Here is an 18810-nt window from a genome sequence, read left to right on the forward strand (position 1 = left end):
CTCCAAGATTCGGGTCAGGTGCCTGACAAAGTGGTATCAGAGCTCCGATCCTTGGACAGAGCTTGGAAGCCAGCAGCTGCCGGAATCATCATTTTCTTCAGATAAGAAGCGAATCATGGCGGAAAGCACTCGATTCAAGACTTTGGAGGAGCAGATCATGAAGCAGGAGCTCAAGATTCAGGAAGTAATGGAAGGATTGCATTGTACTCAATCGCAACAGCAGCAAATGCGGGAGGAGCTTCGCACTGAGCTGGCAGAAAACAACAGAAAGATGGAAGGGCTGGTGATGGAGATGAAACAAGAATTCAGTGCTTTTATGAAGGCGATGATGAGTAAGGAAAAGGCAATGCCAGTTGACGACAGGACTCTGACAGAACAAGCACCACTCCTTCCAACGCCACCACTTAGCCAAAGGCTGCAGGGTGGACCAGAAAACAACAGGACAGTAAGCAGAGAAGCAGATAAAATTCTGATTCCAAATCCTCCAAAAATTGATCTGCCTTTGTTTGCTGGGGAGAATCCAAGGGAATGGTTACGGAAATGCAATAAATACTGTTTGAATTATCAAATTCCTGAAGATCAGAGGGTAGAGTTATAGAAATGTATCTGGAAGGAAGAGCTAACAATTGGTTCCAAGGGGTAAAATTGAAAAAACCAGAAATATCTTGGGCGATGTTTGGGGAGCTACTGTGTAAAAGGTTTGATGGTAGGAGTGGAAATGACGTAATTGAAGAATTTAACAAACTGCAACAGACAGGGAAACTGGAAGAATTTCAGAAAAAATTTGAAGAGCTTAAAACTCTCATGATGATTAAGAATCCATACTTGGATGAGGAGTACTTTGTGTCTAATTTCATCAGTGGACTTAAGGATGAAATCAAAACCATGATAAGGATGCTGAAGCCTGCAACATTGTCAGAAACCTTTGAAATGGCCATATTACAGGAGAATGCCTTAAGAATCCACACCAGATCTCCCAAGGAAACTTGGAAAATTGCTCCTGAGAGCATATTTGAAATTTCCAGAAATTCCCCACAGCTTCAAGGCCTCAATGCACACTATAGAGTGCCTTCTCGCAACACTTTCAGGAGTACCCCATTCAAAGGAAAGCCAGTTACTAACACAGAATCCGAGCCTAGAAGGATCTCAGCTCAGGAGCTACAGTACAGAAGGGCCAATTGCCTTTGCTTCAAGTGTGGAGAAAAGTTTGGACAGGGACATCAATACAAAACTGGCCGCCTGAATCTGCTAGTTACTGAAGAGGAGAAAGACTCTGAGTTTGAAGATGCTTTAGAAGAGCAAGATGAGTCCACTGGAAATCCAGGACAGGTCATGAAAATGTTTTTACATGTTCTGTCAGAGGCACTTCAGAGGAAAACCATAACATTAATAGGATGGCTAGATGGGGAGGAGATGTTGATATTGGTGGATACTGGAAATTCAGATAGTTATATCAGCAGTGAGAAGGTGATTGCCTTTGATATCCCCTACAAATTAGTTGATCCATTTTCTGTAATTGTGGGGAATGGAGCTTGTGTGACCAGCAAGGCTATCTGCCCCAAAGTGGCCTGGGAAGTGAACCATCATAAGTTTTGTTATGATCTTAAGGTGATGGATTTGAGTGGATGGGATATAATGTTGGGGATGGATTGGATGACTCATTTCAGCCCCATTATGTTTGAATTCCACCAACTGACTATTTTCCTGCACAATCAAGGAGAGATGGTACAGTTGAGAGACCAAGCAGAGAATTGTGATTTGGATCTTATCAGGGGTAGTGACTTGAGGAACTTTATTGAGTATAAAAAGCAGATGTGCCTAGCCATGAGGATGGGGCAAGAAACCTCATCAGGAGGAAATGCTGTGCCTATGAAAGTACAAGAACTGATTGAGAAGTTTACTGATGTATTTGTAACTCCCACTGAGTTACCCCCTGCTAGGGAAGTGGATCATGAGATTCCCTTGAAACCTGGATCACAAGCTTTTAAGTTGAAACCGTATAGGTACCCTCACTCCCAAAAGAATGAGATGGAAAAACAAGTGGCAGATATGTTACAACATGGAATTATCATTCATAGCAATAGTCCTTTTGCTTCACCAGTGCTGTTAGTAAAAAAAAAAAAAGAGAACTTGGAGATTCTGCGTGGACAACAGAAAGTTGAATGAAATGACTATCAAGAACAGGTATCCTATTCCCAATGTGGATGAATTGATTAATGAACTGACAGGATCAAAGTATAAAACCAAGTTAGATCTCACTTCAGGCTACCATCAAATCAGAGTCAAACCAAAAGACACTCACAAAACTGATTTTCATACCCATTGTGGCCATTATGAATTCCTAGTTATGCCTTTTGGCCTTACTAACGCTCTAGCAACATTTCAATCCCTTATGAACCAGATCTTCCAGCCGTACTTGAGAAAATTTGTATTGATTTTTTTTTATGATATTCTGATCTACAGCCCCACATTGGAACTGCACTTGGAACACTTGCAAATAGTGCTGACTGTCTTAAGGCAACACCAACTGTTTGCAAAGGCATCTAAGTGTTCATTTGCTCAACAGACTGTGGATTACTTTAATCACACCATATCTGAGAATGGAGTGTCCATGGACCAGTCCAAAGTGGAGAGCATCCTGAACTGGCCTACTCCCAGATATGTGAAAGAGCTAAGGGGCTTTCTGGGATTAACTGGTTATTACAGAAGGTTTATTAAGCACTATGGGATCATTTGTAAGTCACTCACTGAGTTACTTAGAAAGGACAACTTCTCCTGGAATCTGGAAGCTCAGAAGGCTTTCACTTCATTAAAGCATATTATGTGCAAGGCTCCTGTCCCCAAGTTGCCTGATTTTCAGAAGACTTTTACCATAGAAACTGATGCGAGTGGGGGCGGAATTGGTGCAGTATTAATGCAAGAGGGTCACCCCAGAGCTTTCTTGAGTAAGGCATTATCTACCAGAAATTTGGGTTTATCAGCCTATGAGAATGAATTGTTAGCTTTGGTAAAGGCAGTAACCAAGTGGAAACACTATCTGGTAGGTTATCACTTTATTATCAAAACTGATCACCAGTCCTTGAAATACTTGCTTGACCAGAAACTTACTACTGCTTTACAGCATAAATGGCTAGCCAAGTTGCTAGGACTGGATTATGAGATCCAATACAAAAAAGGGACAGATAACAAGGTGGCTGATGCATTGTCCAGGTTACATGGTAGTAGTCTGAGCCAAACAAATGCACAGGGATCATGCTTAGCTCTCTCAACTTTCAAACCATTATGGACCCAAGAGCTTCAAGGGAGTTATGATTCTGATCTTCAGTGCCAGAGCATCAAATCACAGTTAATATTGGACCCTGCTGCTCACCCACAGTATGAATGGGACAGTGGACTGCTCAAGTATAATGGCAAATTTTATGTGGGGTCATCTAAGGGATTGAGGGAGAAAATCATACAAGCCCTTCATGCATCTGCAATTGGAGGTCATTCTGGACAAAGAGCATACTGGCAAAGGATAAAAACTCTTTTCTATTAGCCCTCTATGAGGCAAGATGTCATACGAGCTATCCAAGCTTGTGACATTTGTCAAAGATTCAAGTCTGAGAATGTTCAATGTCCTAGTTTACTACAACCACTACCTATCCCTCGCATGGCATGGACTCACATAACCATGGATTTTATAGAATATCTGCCTAAATCTCAGGGTTATGATACAGTGTTGGTAGTAATTGACAGGATGACCAAGGTAGGACATTTCATTGCATTAACTCACCCCTTCACTACCAAGGGAGTGGCTCAACTTTTCCTGGATCAGATCTTTCGACTGCATGGACTCCCAGAATCCATAGTGACAGATAGGGACAATATATTCACTAGTCTCTTTCGGCAGGAGCTCTTCAAACTAGCAGGGACAACCTTAAACTACAGCTCTGCTTATCATTCGCAGACAGATGGGCAGAGTGAAAGGCTTAACCAGTGTGTTGAATCATACCTCAGGTGTATGACTGAAGAATTTCCCCACAACTGGAGCAGATGGTTAGCCTTAGCTGAGTGGTGGTATAACTCCTCTTACCACTCTAGCCTACGAATGACACCCTTTGAGGCATTATATGGATATCAACCCACTCCTTTACCTCTTGGTCCTCACTTTGACTCTATCATACCAGCTACAACACAGTTACTCCAGGAAAAGTTGAGAATCTCTAGCAGTATCAGGGAACATTTACTCAAAGCTCAACAACGAATGAAGTTTTTTGCAGATCAAAGCCGTACAGAGAGAACATTTGCAGTGGGAGATTGGGTTTTTCTGAAATTACAACCTTACAGGAAACAGTCAGTTGCTATCAGGAAATGCTTGAAACTTTCTGCAAAATTTTATGGTCCCTTTCAAGTGGAAGCAAAGGTGGGGTCAGTGGCATATCGACTCAAACTGCCCCCAGGAGCGCGAATCCATCCTATTTTTCATGTTTCTTTACTCAAGAAAAAGATAGGGCCATTGCAACCAATCTCAGCCACACTACCTGATTTTAACACTGACGACCAGTGCCCTTTACAACCAGAGGTCATCTTAAATCGAAGAGTTATCAAGCGTAATGGGCAGACCGTGATCCAGTATCTGATTAAGTGGAGGCAGCTGAGTGAAGAAGAGACGTCTTGAGAGGATAAGGACTTCATCCATGCTCAATTCCCTCAGTTTCAGTCTTGAGGACAAGACTCTCAAAATGGGGAAGGCAATGTCAGGAATTGTTATTGCTGCGTAGTCGTTTTAGGCGAAATTGGGTAAATAGAAGAAAGGGAGCCAACGTTTAAGTAGGACGGCGTCGTAATAGCTATAAATCAGACGAATTAGGGCATAAGTGGGACGGCGTCGTTTAGCTAGCAGAATAGGAAATTAGTTAGTCGGTTAGCTTGCCTATTTGTACCCATGTGATTAGTGGAGGTGGTTAGGAAAGATAATAACAAAATTTTGTTTCCTTCTCTCTCTTCTCAGATTTCCCTCCCATTTTCTCTTCCCTCTCTCTCGTCTGAACTCTTCCCCAATCTCTGATTCTCCCAATTCTCTCTCATTTTCTCCAAGATTCGGGTCAGGTGCCTGACATAGTAACGAGCTGAATTGCAACCTTTTCTTCGCAACCTGTTGTAGATTACGTTTTTGATTAATTATCCCCATTCTTATGGAAAGTGGATAATTAATTTGCAAGTTATGGTATTTATTTGCAAGTTATGGGCCTTATTTTGCAGATAAGTTTTTTGCCAAATTTGTCTAGTACAAATTTTTTAAAAACTTTAGTTACAGTAACCTCAAAAAAAATTTAAAATTTTTTAAACTATACACTTCAAAATATTCAAAAAAAAATACACTTCAAAAAATATTTTAAAAACTTCTACAATAAGTTACAGTAAAGTTTTAAACAAACACCCAAAAAATTCACTTACCAAACAGGGCCATGATTTCGGAGCATCTTTCGTGCCCAAAACCGGTTGACAGAAGTCATATTACGAATCATCCCACCATGTAAAAATTACTGTAAACAACCAAATGCCTATCAGTCATCCACTTGAAAACACATCTCAGTGCTCCAAAAAAAAAAAAATTACCGCGTTCTTTTGAGTTACGTTATCAAAGTTTTTGTGATGTTTGTGGCATGAAATGATAATTTAAAATATATTTGAAAATTAGTTTTTTAAAAAATGAAATATATGCTTTCGCAAATGGGCAAGCATCATTTTATCAGACTCATGTTGAAATGGTAGAGACAAGTCATTTTAGCTAAGTTTAACCGGGTTGGGTTTTCCTTTATTTATGAGGGGATGGGTGTTAAGACAGTTTTTGCCGCTCATCATTCATGAAAATTGATATAGTCAATAGTAATGAACTTGGGGCCGAAAAGAACAATAACATGAGATTTCTCTCTATGTAGTAGTGGTCCCAATTTGAATGACCTACCACTATTCCAAACAAGAGATATCTTTACTCCACATAAATAGCTAGTGTAGTGTTGTATTCTCGTAAACTAGAATTTGTCTAATCTAACATTCCCTTGATTAGCGGCAAGCATTAAGATGCATAAAATTGCAATTTCTAATTAATACTATGGCAAGTCCTCTAAATATAAATAAGCACAAGCGAAAGTCGTTCAAAACATCTCTCACATGAAGAGGGGTTAATTTCATTGATAAGGTAAGAGAGATTCTATATAAGAGATTTTAGATTCAAAACTTTTTACTTATCAATATATATACACACACTCATCTCTCGCATTTTTTTAAATGAATTTTTCATTTCTTACTTTTTAAATATTAAGGCTCATTTAGCATTTAAAGTTAATGAATTTAAATTTTAACATATTCAAATGCATTTGATAACAAAAAATTGAACATCTGAACTAATTAAGTGGCACTGAATTTCCTAAATAAAATTTGTTCTCAAAATTAAGTGATAAACTATTCACTTATCACTAAATGTGATATACACTCAAATGTATTAAATTTAATAATTAACAATTCAATAACTTAATGATTTCAAATTTCAAATTTCAGTTTTCAAACTTTAATTTTATCAAATGCACCCTAACTTTAAAGGGCAAAAAGTTCATGTGTCACATTTTAAAATAATAAATAAATATGGATCGAGTCATTTGTTCAATTATGCATGTAAAATGAAATGTGGATCTAGTCATTCCTTTTTTGCCACTAAAAAAGAAAGATAGAGAGATCTGATTCTTTTGCCACTAAAAAAATTAGATTTGATCATTTTGTACTTAAAAAAATGAATACATGTGAATTACGTGATAGATTCAGGCTAAAAAATAATTAGAAGTCTAGGTTGAAACTAGATTTAGTCAACTTAATTTTGTTAGGAACATGAAGTCAATATTTTAAAAGTGAGGCAACATGAGCATGTTTCAATAGTAGATTATTTGAAATAATCTTTTGAAAAAAGGAAAACGCATTGATAATGTTTTAAAGTTGATGGATGAAAAATTCTTTTTACGAAATATGAGAAACATTTTGAACAATTTTCTCAAACTAAATACAAACACCACTTGTTTATTTGCTTTTTGAATATGTCATTGGTTATTGAAGCGCGTTTGAATAAAAAACATCATTTAAAAATTGCAAGCAAATTTTGAAGCATGAATACCAGGCAAACTCGATGCTTTTATTCCTGTTGTTTAGAATTTTTGGATGCTTGTATGTTGTATTGTTGTATGCCGCTTCATCTAAAAAAGAAATTTGTGCTTGTGCTCGCTTTGTTTGGTAGTGATATAATTGAAGCCGCCATTGCATCGAACCCATTAGACGCTTGTAATAGGGCTAATTTTTATAATATACTTTAAACTTTAATTTTAAACACTTTATACTTTAAATTCTTAACTTTAAATATTTTATACCATAAATTTTTAATTTATTTCATTTAAATCCAATCAATGATAATATTACCAAAATTAACGAGATAAATGGCGTTCAAATTAATGATAATATATTGCATTGTTCTAGTTGCGATCCCTTTGCTATCTTTGACCACTTTCAACATGTTATCATTATTTTTTGTGGTTCGAATCATTGATAAAAGACAATATAAATTAATACTCTTTCTGTCTCATTTTGATAGTTTTTTTTTTGACACAGTTTAAGAAAAATTAGTTAATTTTGTTGAAAGAATAAATCTAACTTACTATATTCCTAAAATACCTTACATTGAATGGAGTATGACCAATTAGCTTTATATTAAATAAGTTAAGTTATACTCAATAACAACCTACATTAAATAAGGGCATTCTAGAGGAATCACACGCTAATAAAATTCTTCAATTGAAAGGTGAGCTATAATTTGTGATGGATGAAAAAGGAAAAACCTATAAAAGTGGACTGGAGGGAGTAACAACATATAATTTTATTGTAATTGTGATATTTTGACTCCCTTCAATCACTTTCAGCAAACTATCATCAATTTATAAGGCCTTTTTATGCCTTTGATTTTGTTAATTTTGTCATTGACTAGACTTAAATGTTACAAACTTGAGAGTTTATGGTATATAATGTCCAAAATTGAGAGTTAAGAGTGAGAGACATTTAAAATTAAAGTTTAAGGTGTAAAGTGAAGCTAGTCCTTTGTATTGAGTATAGTATTAGCATCAAGCTCACATGCCACAGCGTACATAGTACTTGATTGTACTTCTTTCGTTCACTTACACGAGAAACCAATCGATGAACTTGCAATAATGCTCGTGGAGGTTAGCAACATAGCACAATAATGTAGTTCATTTAAGCATCAGAACAATTTTTCGAGTCACAACCTTTTTGAATATACAACATCAATCTTCAACTTTCAATAGACATGTTTTCTCTTTTTGGCAAATAATTGCACTCATATTACCGTGTAGCATCTTCTCTTCTTCTATTTTTTACTTGCGTTAAAAGGAGAGCACCCAAGTATTCGATAGTCTCTCATTTGCAAGGGAAATTTTTTTTTTCCCATACACGTAATAGTCTCTCTTTTGCTAGACTTTTAGTTACCAATTGTAACTACTCTTGAAAATTGAAAAAGAAAAATTCTATAAACACTGATATATTTTACGGATTAATCTTCTATACACTGACAGTGTATATACTTTCACTATTGAATGCATGATACATAATTCGAATTTGAATTTGAATCTCAAATTTTGCATAGATATTGTGTATCCAACCATAATAGTGTATACACTGTCAGTGTATATAAGATTTACTCATATTTTGCAGCAAAACAAATGAATGAAAAAAACCATAGTTTTTTTTACGTAAATTCTCCACAAAAAAGGCATCATAATATTAAATTAACTATGTAATAATCAATATCCAAAGTGCACACATGTCAAGCATGCCTACATTACTATTCTAAGAGTTTTCACCTGACTGTAATGACTACTGGGCTCTGACTCTTCCAATGAAATAAGTGTTTCTAAGAAATTAATTTCATATTTTTATCTTTGAAAGTTTTGGTTTGGTTTCTAAAATTGGATTTCTCTTCTTCTTAATTTTGGACTTTAAAGATTTGACTCAATGTTGTTGTATGAGAACTTATGGACTTTAAAGTTTCGATGCAATTTGGTCTCGCACGAAAACTAAGGAGTTAACTGCATCCCTGAATTGGGCCGAATTAGAATCAGCGGTTCTATTGTGCGCCAAATTCTTAGGGATGGCGAAGTGATAAACTACATCCTACATTCCCAGCACATTTATTTGGCAAGTTAAAGCGAACTCCACCATAGCAGTTGGTTGTTTAAAAGGAATTTTGACGGGAAAAAAAAGTGCGTGCAAATTTTAAAAAATGATAAAAAAAAAGAGCGGTAGTTATTACAGGCTAACATTAATTAATAATTATCTATATAAAAAGTTAATAATTATCTATGTCAAATCTTCCTTTTTTTTTCGGTGATAAGCTAACATTTATTTTGGGCAATAACGGAAATGAAATCTAAAAAGTGACACAAAAAACTAATGCCAAACTCTCTTATCTTTGTATGTTACATAGGAGCATTGATGATAATATAACACAAATTAATGAGATATTTAGAATTGGAAATAGAAAAGTAAAAAAAAAATCTAAAATAAAGACCTGAAACTGGATTAACTTTTTTTTTTCTTCTCTTTTGACAAGAGGTTCATAAACAACACTTAAATAGTGCTTGTGTTACTCCATAAACAAGAAGTTCATAAACTGGATTAACTTGGAGCATTTACTTTTGCATAGTGCTTATGTTACTCCACAAGAAATGATTGATGTGGTTCAGTGAAACTGATGTAAATCCTCCGTCTGGCCTTAAGACTACTGTTCATGTTTCTTCTGAGAGAACAAAAGCTATATGCAAGAAAAAGGTTGTTCTAGTGCGCATAATTTGCCTTGCTATGCTATTATAAGTATTGTGTTGTCACAACTGGCCCGTCAGTCAGGATGGCCGAGTGGTCTAAGGCGCCAGACTCAAGTTCTGGTCCTCGTGAGAGGGCGTGGGTTCAAATCCCACTTCTGACAACCAAACGATTATTAGTAGAGTGGTAGCGTAAAATTCGGGTATGGTTTTTAAGTGTTTTTTTTCCAAACATGGCTACCATGACCGCGCAAGTGAAAGGACAAAAAGTTGGATGAGGTTTTTGAGTTCGCAGGATTTTTGTGTCACAAGGACAGTGGTGGGCGGACATGCAGTATCGAATTATTTGGAAAAAATTATCTGCATCAGCAGAACAAAATTTGATTTTTTTGTTTTGTTTTGCAAATTTTGGTAACCAAACAGCTGCGATTCTAGGCTAAAATGTGCTCAGGAGATGAGTAATGAAGTTAAAATTTTACAATTAATTAACCTTTTCCTAGTGGGCTCTCACAGGAGGATGCAGTCTTTTCATCTACTGATCTACGCATTTGCCGCAAAACCTAGTGGGAATCAGTCACTAAGTGACAAACCCCAAATGTGTATTTGTGGGATTCCATCCGCTAGAAAGCAATAAGCGGATAAGATTGTCAAAATTTCTGGGATCAATTGCCTCACAGCCTACCAAAATTCCTATGTACGTTGTTAAAGTCGTCCCAAGTCCTGTTGAATAGTGAAAACATTGACTCGTCGTCCATGTGAATTACTACACTGTTGTACCCAAAGATCGGGTCCAGATCTGCAAAAGCATACTAGCATATCAGAAAGATTGCTCTGCAGAAATAACTTTTGGTATTTAAAATTTTTGGAGCAATGAAACCAAAAAAAAAAAAAAAACTTTTTTTTTTGGTCTTTAAAATTTTATTTTGCAGTGTTGCAGAATGATAAGCCCAAATATTGTAAATTAGTATTAACCACCACCACTAATTCGAGTTTTAATTTCTTCAATTTTCCCTGTTTCCTCAAATCATTCAAGTTGAAGTTTAATTCCAGTGGGTCTTCGTGCATGATTTTAGACGTGAAACGTGCGTCTGAGGTCAACAAGCTGCACATTACATCATATAAATTTTTTAGATGGAAAGAGATGAAAGGTGCGTCAAATGCATCCCCAATACACAAACTAGTTGGTCCGTTTCGCGTTTTTACTTGCTATACGTCTTCACAGGGCATCCATCAAAGCTCGTGCTTCAGACGCACGGATTCGTCCAGCCGCCAAGGCTGACCAACGCGGCCCAACCGTCCGTGGACCAATGAATCAGAACCAATTTGTATATCTAGACTTCAGAGTCAGACAAAACCAACAAGAAAACGATTTTCCCATGAGATGGAAAACGCGAAAACGTGCTTAATGGGTTGCTTAATTGCTAAGGTCAACCTGGAGACTGGAGTAAGGAATCATGATCATTTTCCTTTTTTTTTTTTTCATTCTGAAACGTGAAAGTGCAACTGGCGAGAAGTCAACGTCATTCCCACGTACATGCATGCTAGGACCTTATCGAGCCTTCAGAAACCAAAAAATGGCATGCTGTACCAAATATTTTAATTACATAGAACAGTTAAAGGTGGCAGATGGGCAAATTTAAAATTGGATGGTGCGCATTAAATTTCGGAACACAAATTTTTACAAGTGAAATTTTTTTTTATGTTACTGTTTTAAGGTTTACTTTGGTTATATTAGCGTTTACATGCACTGTGCAATTATCACTGATAATAACTGATACATTATTGTGTCTGGAGCAAACCCCCAAACAACGACCAAAGGGGAAAAAGAATCAACTGATAGAACATTTATCTTAGCGGACAACTACAGAAACCAAAAAAGTCAAATGACCAACTGAAGAAGAGGCAAATTTCTCTTCTCCGACTGTATGTACTATAAAATTTGGAATTTGTGTACAGTTGCATAGCTTCATTTACTTGCAATGGAGTATAAAAACAATGGTGGAAATCCAAATGTGCAGTATATACACGGTATGACCATCGTTGTCAATGTACTAATTCCAGACCTCAATGGTTCCCATGGCGGCGCACCGCTTGATCTCACCCATGTGCTTAATCACCTTGCAGTTGCCTTTGTCTTCTATACTCAAATTACTTCAGCCCCCTGCATAACTGATGGAATAAAATGACCTAACTGAATCAACATGACACTGATGTCATCCGTAGAGCCTCTCTCCACTGACAAATCGACAAGCTTTCTGCAAGCAGCATGTCGATCTGAATTGTCAACATTCATACATAGAGGTCGAACTACATCTACAGCCTCTTGGTTGCTAACCTGAAAGTATATCCATAAAGCAGAATTAATATCCTAATTTTTTGACATCACCAGTTTACAGCTTTTAAATGTTGTACAAGAAAACATCATACGAAATCCATTTTGACAACTTACCTTGTCCCAAAGGCCATCAGAGGCCATGATTAGAAATTCGCATTCCGGTCTGATCTTTACGATCTTAGTATCTGGTTTTGGTATCACCCACGGTTTAAGATGGCGATCACCGAGTCCTCTTGATACAGCAAGAGATCCCTGTATTCTCCAAACACCATGGCAACAATCCACATAGCCACCCTACAAAGAGGACATATTACAAATCAAATGAGCGAACACATGGAAGATTTTATGTTTTTCTTTATTGAAGAATTATGATTGTTTGACTTACCAGGCCCTCAATTCTCTCTCTTTCGTCCTGCCTGGAAGGCCTGTGATCAACTGTCAATGCCTCTGCAACTCCGCCCCGGCTCAAAACAGCACGACAGTCTCCAGCGTTTGATACCACAAGATTGCCTTGCTGTATCAATGCTGTCACGCAGCAAGTCCCCCCACTGATATCTTCTTTCAAACATTCTGCATCTGTAGTGAGATATCCCTCACTAATAGCCACTTCAATGCATTCTCCACTTCTCCTAGCCACTTCATTCATGATATTCTTGTTTAAATTCTTAGCTGCAAATTCTGCAGCTTTTGCTCCTCCATGCCCATCAAATACTCCAAAGATAGCCTGAAACAGCATTAAGCATCGTTCAGAATCCAGTTTGAAATGTAAAATACATCCTAGTACATAGACATCCTAAGGTGAAAGGCATAATATTCCTACCAAGACCAATTGAGTAAAACTGCATTCATTCACAACTATCCATTCCATCACATATTAGAATCCAATGCCACATTTGCAAACAACGCGTAAGACTACTATTGTAAAATTCTCCAGTTCATCTTCTGCCACTAAATTGTTCTAAGCTTCCTTTATTCAACAAGAATACTAATTCTAGAATATACAACAACCGAATTCTTCCCTCGCTATCTACCAAGTCCATCCGATGTTGGACTAATCCAATGATCTGTTCCTGAATATTGAATTCTAATTCGATATTAATCGGCTTAATATCTGGAGATTGCAAAAGACTATATTCTATACAACTAACAACAAAATTCCCCAAACAAAAACTACCCAATGCAGTAACAGAGTTTTCCGAGGCATATACAATACCTGCTTAGGGTCTCCTAGGACTCCAGAAGCGGCAGAGTGGCGATCCTCCATAGGGGCACGCCTTTTCCCTCTTTTGCAATAAACAGCGTATCCTTCTCCTTCGGCCTCCACCTCATCGATCCTCTCTCCATCCCCGGGTGTCGAATCAAACCTCAATGGTTCATTAGGAATATCAATCCTGCCAGGCCGTTTCCTCTTCAAAAAAGTCGTCGTCGACGCCGATGACGTGGAACAGACTGCCGCCTCGCTCTTACTGATATTTGTATTTCCATATCTATTAGTACTACTGTAATTAAACAGGTTGGTCGCTTGTTTCTGAAGTCGGAGGGTGAAGGGAGACAAGGGTGATGGAGACGACGGCGAGGGAGATGGTGAAGAGGAGGTGGCCTTGCAGAAGATAGGCGAGAGTCTGGGTCTGGGAGATGGCATGAAAACCGGTGAACTTGCTACCACCGCTACAGCGCCAGGCATGTTTTGTTCTCGGCTTCTTGCTCTATACTTGCTTTCTTCTTCCTCTTCTTTTGCGCAAATTCGATTTTGCCTCCAGCGGTATCGGTAATTGATTTGATGAGGGTGAGGGTGAGGGCTCTGTCTTTATATAGTGGGTACCTTGATGCCAATTGCCACTTGCCAGCTAGCTGCAATGCTGTTAATATCTGTGACTTGGTTTTTTGTAATCGAGAATTCCAAAGAGTTTTGCTATTTAAATCCTTCACGCTCTTACCCGGATCGTGCCGTTACTGCTTATAGAATATACACATGCTGATGCTTCGGCTCATCAATAATCAATGGTGAAAGGAGAACAAGTTATGACTTATGAGACAGTCCCTTGTAGGTACATTTGTCCCCCCTTAGCAGCAGGTCCCCCCTATAGGTACATTTGTCCCACATCGGGGTTGGGGTTGGGTTTGGGTTGGGATATAAGTCCCTGGGATTGCCTCAAGAGTTGCCGGCTTTTGAGGTTAATTCTGGGATTAGGTTTATAAAAACAACAAAAGTCTGATTCAGGCTGTTGAAAAAAGACAGTCCCTTGTGAGTTAGAAAACGGGGAACAGTCTCTTTGTGCTTATTTTGGGTCTAATCATTGATTACTTAACTCATGTTTTAGCAAACTTTGTTTATTGAGTTATTAAAGTGAAAATTATTTTGTTTTGAAAATAAATTAAAATTATAGAGAATAATTTAAATTATTTCACCCTTTTATATATTGTTAATCTGTATCAATTCGTAGATTTTAATAGTTAACTGCTTGATGAGGTGTCCAAATTTTGTCAAAATAATGGGTTTTGTTCTAAAAGTAAATACTACTACCTAGTTTTGTAATACAAGATGACTTTTAGTTAAAATATATGTATACAACTACAGACTAGTAATTACTAGCATTATTTAATTAATATTAAGAATCAAATACTACTATGTATGATATTTTAGGATGGCGCAACGCCACGTCCCTCGCGTGGGAGTGGAGAACCTCACAACATGTTGATGGAAATCGTGGGTTGGGAGGTGTTCAATGACTGACTGAACCGTGTCAACGGTCAAACACGTTAAATTAGCTTTTTCTTCTCTCTAGTCTTTCTTTAGTAAAACCAGGGAAACTCTCTCACATAAGTCACTAGTCTTCGTCCTCCTGGCGCTTGCTTGTAGGAATGGGTCTCTTTTGATTGCCTGTCGACCATCCAGTCGTTTGCCCGCTGGCTCTCATTTTTTTTATTAGCTATATTTGTAATTGCATTTGCCCGCCGTCTCCCGCAAGATGCTGGCCCCATTGCCTTTTACTATTCTCTGGAGCCGACAACATCTCAGAGGCCCAGCAAATTTTACACAAGTCCAATTTCGCAATTCCCTGGTCACAATATCCCCCATGCATTTGCACATGTACGCTCTGTCCACTTAAACATTCCATTAAAGTTGACTGAAGCTGTCGAAATTGCGTAATTCCTGAGGCACATCCCTATTTTCTCGTAATTTTGTAGTTACGGTTAAGAATTCGGTAAACGATTTTGTTTTCAGGGTAAAATGTAAAAGAGGCAAACGGCCGAATGTGTTAACCAGCACAGAAAGCAAGTTTAATATATAGATAGATTAATCTTATATAAACTATCAGTATATATATTATTATTATAATTAAATATATGATACACGTGTAAAATTTAATTTTAAAATTTTAAAATGTATATACTAACAATTTATCCTAAAAAAAATTATATTATTGTTCTCTTCATTTACTTCATAGTCAAAGGTATATTCGACTGCTTTGACTCGATTTGTTTGTTGTCTTTCGCTTTTCTTTCGAATCTCTCCTGAGCAATTTTTTAAAATTGTTTATACAGCACAAACTTGCCTTTTACAAGTAAGCTTGTTTCTTTTTTCTTCTTCTTCTTTTTCTTTTTAAAGTACACTTCAAGCCACCTAATTGGAAATTCCACGAGGCATAACACGGGTCTTCCATCCCGGATTCTGGAAAATTTGCTCGATCTAGAAGGACTATATTTTAGTGCAAAGTTCAAGATTTGAAAAGAGAAAAGTAGGCGTTGTTTTTAGTCTGTTGATATGGTAAATTCAGAGTTTATATTTTGCTACAATTATTTTCAGCAGTTTGCATGCAACACCAATTTATGTTTGTGATTCAAATGTTCATATGCATTGTCACGAATAATAACCAACCATTTAACATAGTAATTTTTAAGCTCGTTGTACCAATGCGTCGTCACATCTCCAATCTCTTCTGTTGTGTTAAAGACATTTTTGGTGCGAACTTAATAATGTATTAAACTTGCAGTATATTACTTAAATCACATGTTAACATGGAATCATGTTCACTAAGTCGTTGTTATTTTAAGATTTGAAGAAAAATATGCAGATGACTTTAAAATCTCGAAGGGCATTTCTCATGCAATTCATGAAAAGCCAAAGCATCTCTACTGATGGCTACTATGTGAGCATGTATCCTCATGGATTGGTTTGCTTGGGATTTAGCTGATTCCCGCCTTAGCAATTTGATTTTACTAATCAAATATTTTCTTGATGAATAAATCTTAACTCATGTATACCGGCATTTATCAAGAACCGCTAGCTTTCTAAGTCATTTCATCCAAAACAAGAGAGTAAATCTTATATAAACTAACGGTGTATATACTATTTGGATTGGATATACGAACACATGTGTGAAAATGTATATGTCATGCATCTAATGATTAAAATATATACACTGTTGGTCGGCGTATAAAAGATTAATAAAAAAAAATGGTAAGCTTGCAAAAAAATGCCAATTATATTAAGCGCGGGGACCATGAGGCCAGACTTTTACACCCGCATGCAGACCTCAAATGCGACCTAGAATCCTGTTTTGGAAATCGCAGGTCGATAAGAACATACTAAAATATTAGGTTCAAAACTTTTCTCTCGCCCAACCATTCAGTTAACCAGCACGATCAACCATCCTCATAACTCTTGGTGCATGAAGTCCCACCTTCTTATTCCGAATACTTCGTCAGCTGCGTCATTCTATAGGGGAAAAATATTAGGTGCAAAGTTGTAGTACCGGTCTTCTTCTCAAAGGCACGCTTTTGATGACCATTTTGTTGGTTGGATGAGATCTTTGCTTATGAGTAGATCGTCAATACCAATAGAACGACGACTGCTTTTTTCGCGAAGCTTGTTTAATAAAGATAAAAATGTACTGAAAATGAAAAAAGAGGAATATGGAAAAGACAAAAGACTTGGTGGTCTAATGATCATAAAAATTCAGCTACATTTATACAGCATATACAAACTACAAAGATGAGTGACAACATTATTAATATTCAACATGTTAATGTACTATTAGCGTTGAATGCAGAAAATTATTAGGCTCGATTCCATTTTGAATCCCCAAATTAGACAATTGAGTATTTTGTCAATTTAATCCTTTGGGTAGGTATCAATGGTCTCCGCCATCCATTTTTTAAGCTCTTCAAGTATATCAAATTTGACCAAAACCACCGATTACTCTCCTACCAAAAAAGAAAATTACTGATCGCTCTCTAATCTGAAAAATAATTTTTGACCATTGAGGACGTTGATTCACCCAGGTGTTTGACAAAGTAAGGTAGTTTGATTAGTAAACGCCATCTCGTAATGTTTGTCGAATGGGTTTGGAGGCGTTAAATTTGAACTTATGCCTCATCATTCCTGGAATTGAGGGGGAAAAAAGGTCAGTCACTACGTGTCAGCTAGGTAGACATATCCAGCAGGCGGAAATTACACGTGTCACCCTACGCATCATTTGTTCTGCTACATCAGCAACCACGTGGCATCTAGTCATTAATCTGGTTAAAGTTAGCCCCAAGTCCAACGTGTCGAAACCATTTGAAGCTCGACAACATTAACAGCTCTCTAGCTGAAAATCGCGATCATCATTTTAGTGCTGTTGTCGTTAACAAGTAAGCTACTGTACTGACAAGCGTGAGACGCAAGGGGACAATGTCTACTGAACAACAAAGAGCTGAACTGGATGCCAGGGCAAGGCAAGGGGAGACGGTTGTTCCGGATGGCACGGGAGGTAAAAGCCTGAAGGCTCAAGAGCACCTTGCTAAAGGTAATTAACTTTTTCTTTTTAATTCATTAATTATACGAAGAGAGTTAAACTCAATTCTTGACGTTTGGTGTCTAAGCCAAAAAGGGTTAATATATATGCAACAAATTTATCGTGGGAAGGGAGGAGCCGAGGGGGACAGACGAGGAGGGATTGGGAACAGCTGTGAACTGAAGAATACCAGGAGAGATGGGGCGTAAGGGTGGATTAAGCCTGGCGGAGAGCATGCTGCCGAGGAAGGAATCCCTGTCGAGGAGTCCAAGTTTACTTTACGACCAGAAGTTGAAAAAGATAACAAGTGAAATAAATCATAAAAAAATAAGAAAGAAAAAGATCAGGGGATAACAATTAGCTTTCTAGTTTCCACTTTCCGCCGCCTGTACCTGTAGAATGTGAGTTGACCGGGTTCTAGTGTTACCGGCATGATGTTTTTTATTTTCTCGTGTTTGATGGTTAGTTTTGGGTGTATTTTGGTTTTGGCGTGTTGGATTGTACCTCTTTGTAGTAATGTAATACTATCAATTTATCTCTCGTGTCTACGTCGTGTTTTTTTGTTGGGTAATACTTAGCATGATTCGTCAAATTAAAGCAAGTAAAAAGGAGTGAACGGAAGTCTACGTTAAGTTCGAAGTTGGACAACGGTCTTCACACCGCTTTGTGCGCGCAAATATGTAATGGTGTATGCCTGATCAACTGTGTACCCTTACGTGTTATGCGCGTTAGTGGCTCTGTTTATCTATTTTCTTGTTCCTTAATGCCGCCATGTATCTCGAATTAATGGCTTCTGCAAAACATGCTTCTGCAAGAAGAATGCAGTCATGTAACTCAAATT

The 18810-nt window shown here is 37.4% G+C and overlaps 2 protein-coding genes, 1 non-coding gene and 1 pseudogene across 3 annotated transcripts; 3 read left to right on the top strand and 1 right to left on the bottom strand.

Moving 5' to 3' along the window:
- The first annotated feature begins 600 nt into the window (after positions 1–600).
- Positions 601–3538, top strand: LOC140037396 (uncharacterized). Its single transcript, XM_072081531.1, has 2 exons — positions 601–2105; positions 2464–3538. Exons 1-2 carry the CDS (start codon positions 601–603, stop codon positions 3536–3538), a joined length of 2580 nt encoding a protein of 859 aa, XP_071937632.1.
- A 6396-nt stretch (positions 3539–9934) lies between these two features.
- Positions 9935–10018, top strand: TRNAL-CAA (transfer RNA leucine (anticodon CAA)). The gene has a single exon. It is a non-coding gene; the product is annotated as a tRNA-Leu (tRNA).
- A 1720-nt stretch (positions 10019–11738) lies between these two features.
- On the bottom strand, positions 11739–13977 carry LOC140036547 (putative protein phosphatase 2C 53). Its single transcript, XM_072078382.1, has 4 exons — positions 13403–13977; positions 12575–12913; positions 12304–12483; positions 11739–12189 (listed from the first exon to the last, which is right to left on the bottom strand). The coding sequence occupies exons 1-4, from the start codon at positions 13871–13873 to the stop codon at positions 11998–12000; spliced, it is 1182 nt and encodes a 393-aa protein (XP_071934483.1). The 5' UTR covers positions 13874–13977; the 3' UTR covers positions 11739–11997.
- A 3742-nt stretch (positions 13978–17719) lies between these two features.
- LOC113729754 (em-like protein GEA6) lies at positions 17720–18509 on the top strand (annotated as a pseudogene).
- Positions 18510–18810: the final 301 nt, after the last annotated feature.

The sequence above is a fragment of the Coffea arabica genome, chromosome 2e (assembly GCF_036785885.1).
Source record: "Coffea arabica cultivar ET-39 chromosome 2e, Coffea Arabica ET-39 HiFi, whole genome shotgun sequence".
NCBI classification, from domain to species: domain Eukaryota; kingdom Viridiplantae; phylum Streptophyta; class Magnoliopsida; order Gentianales; family Rubiaceae; genus Coffea; species Coffea arabica.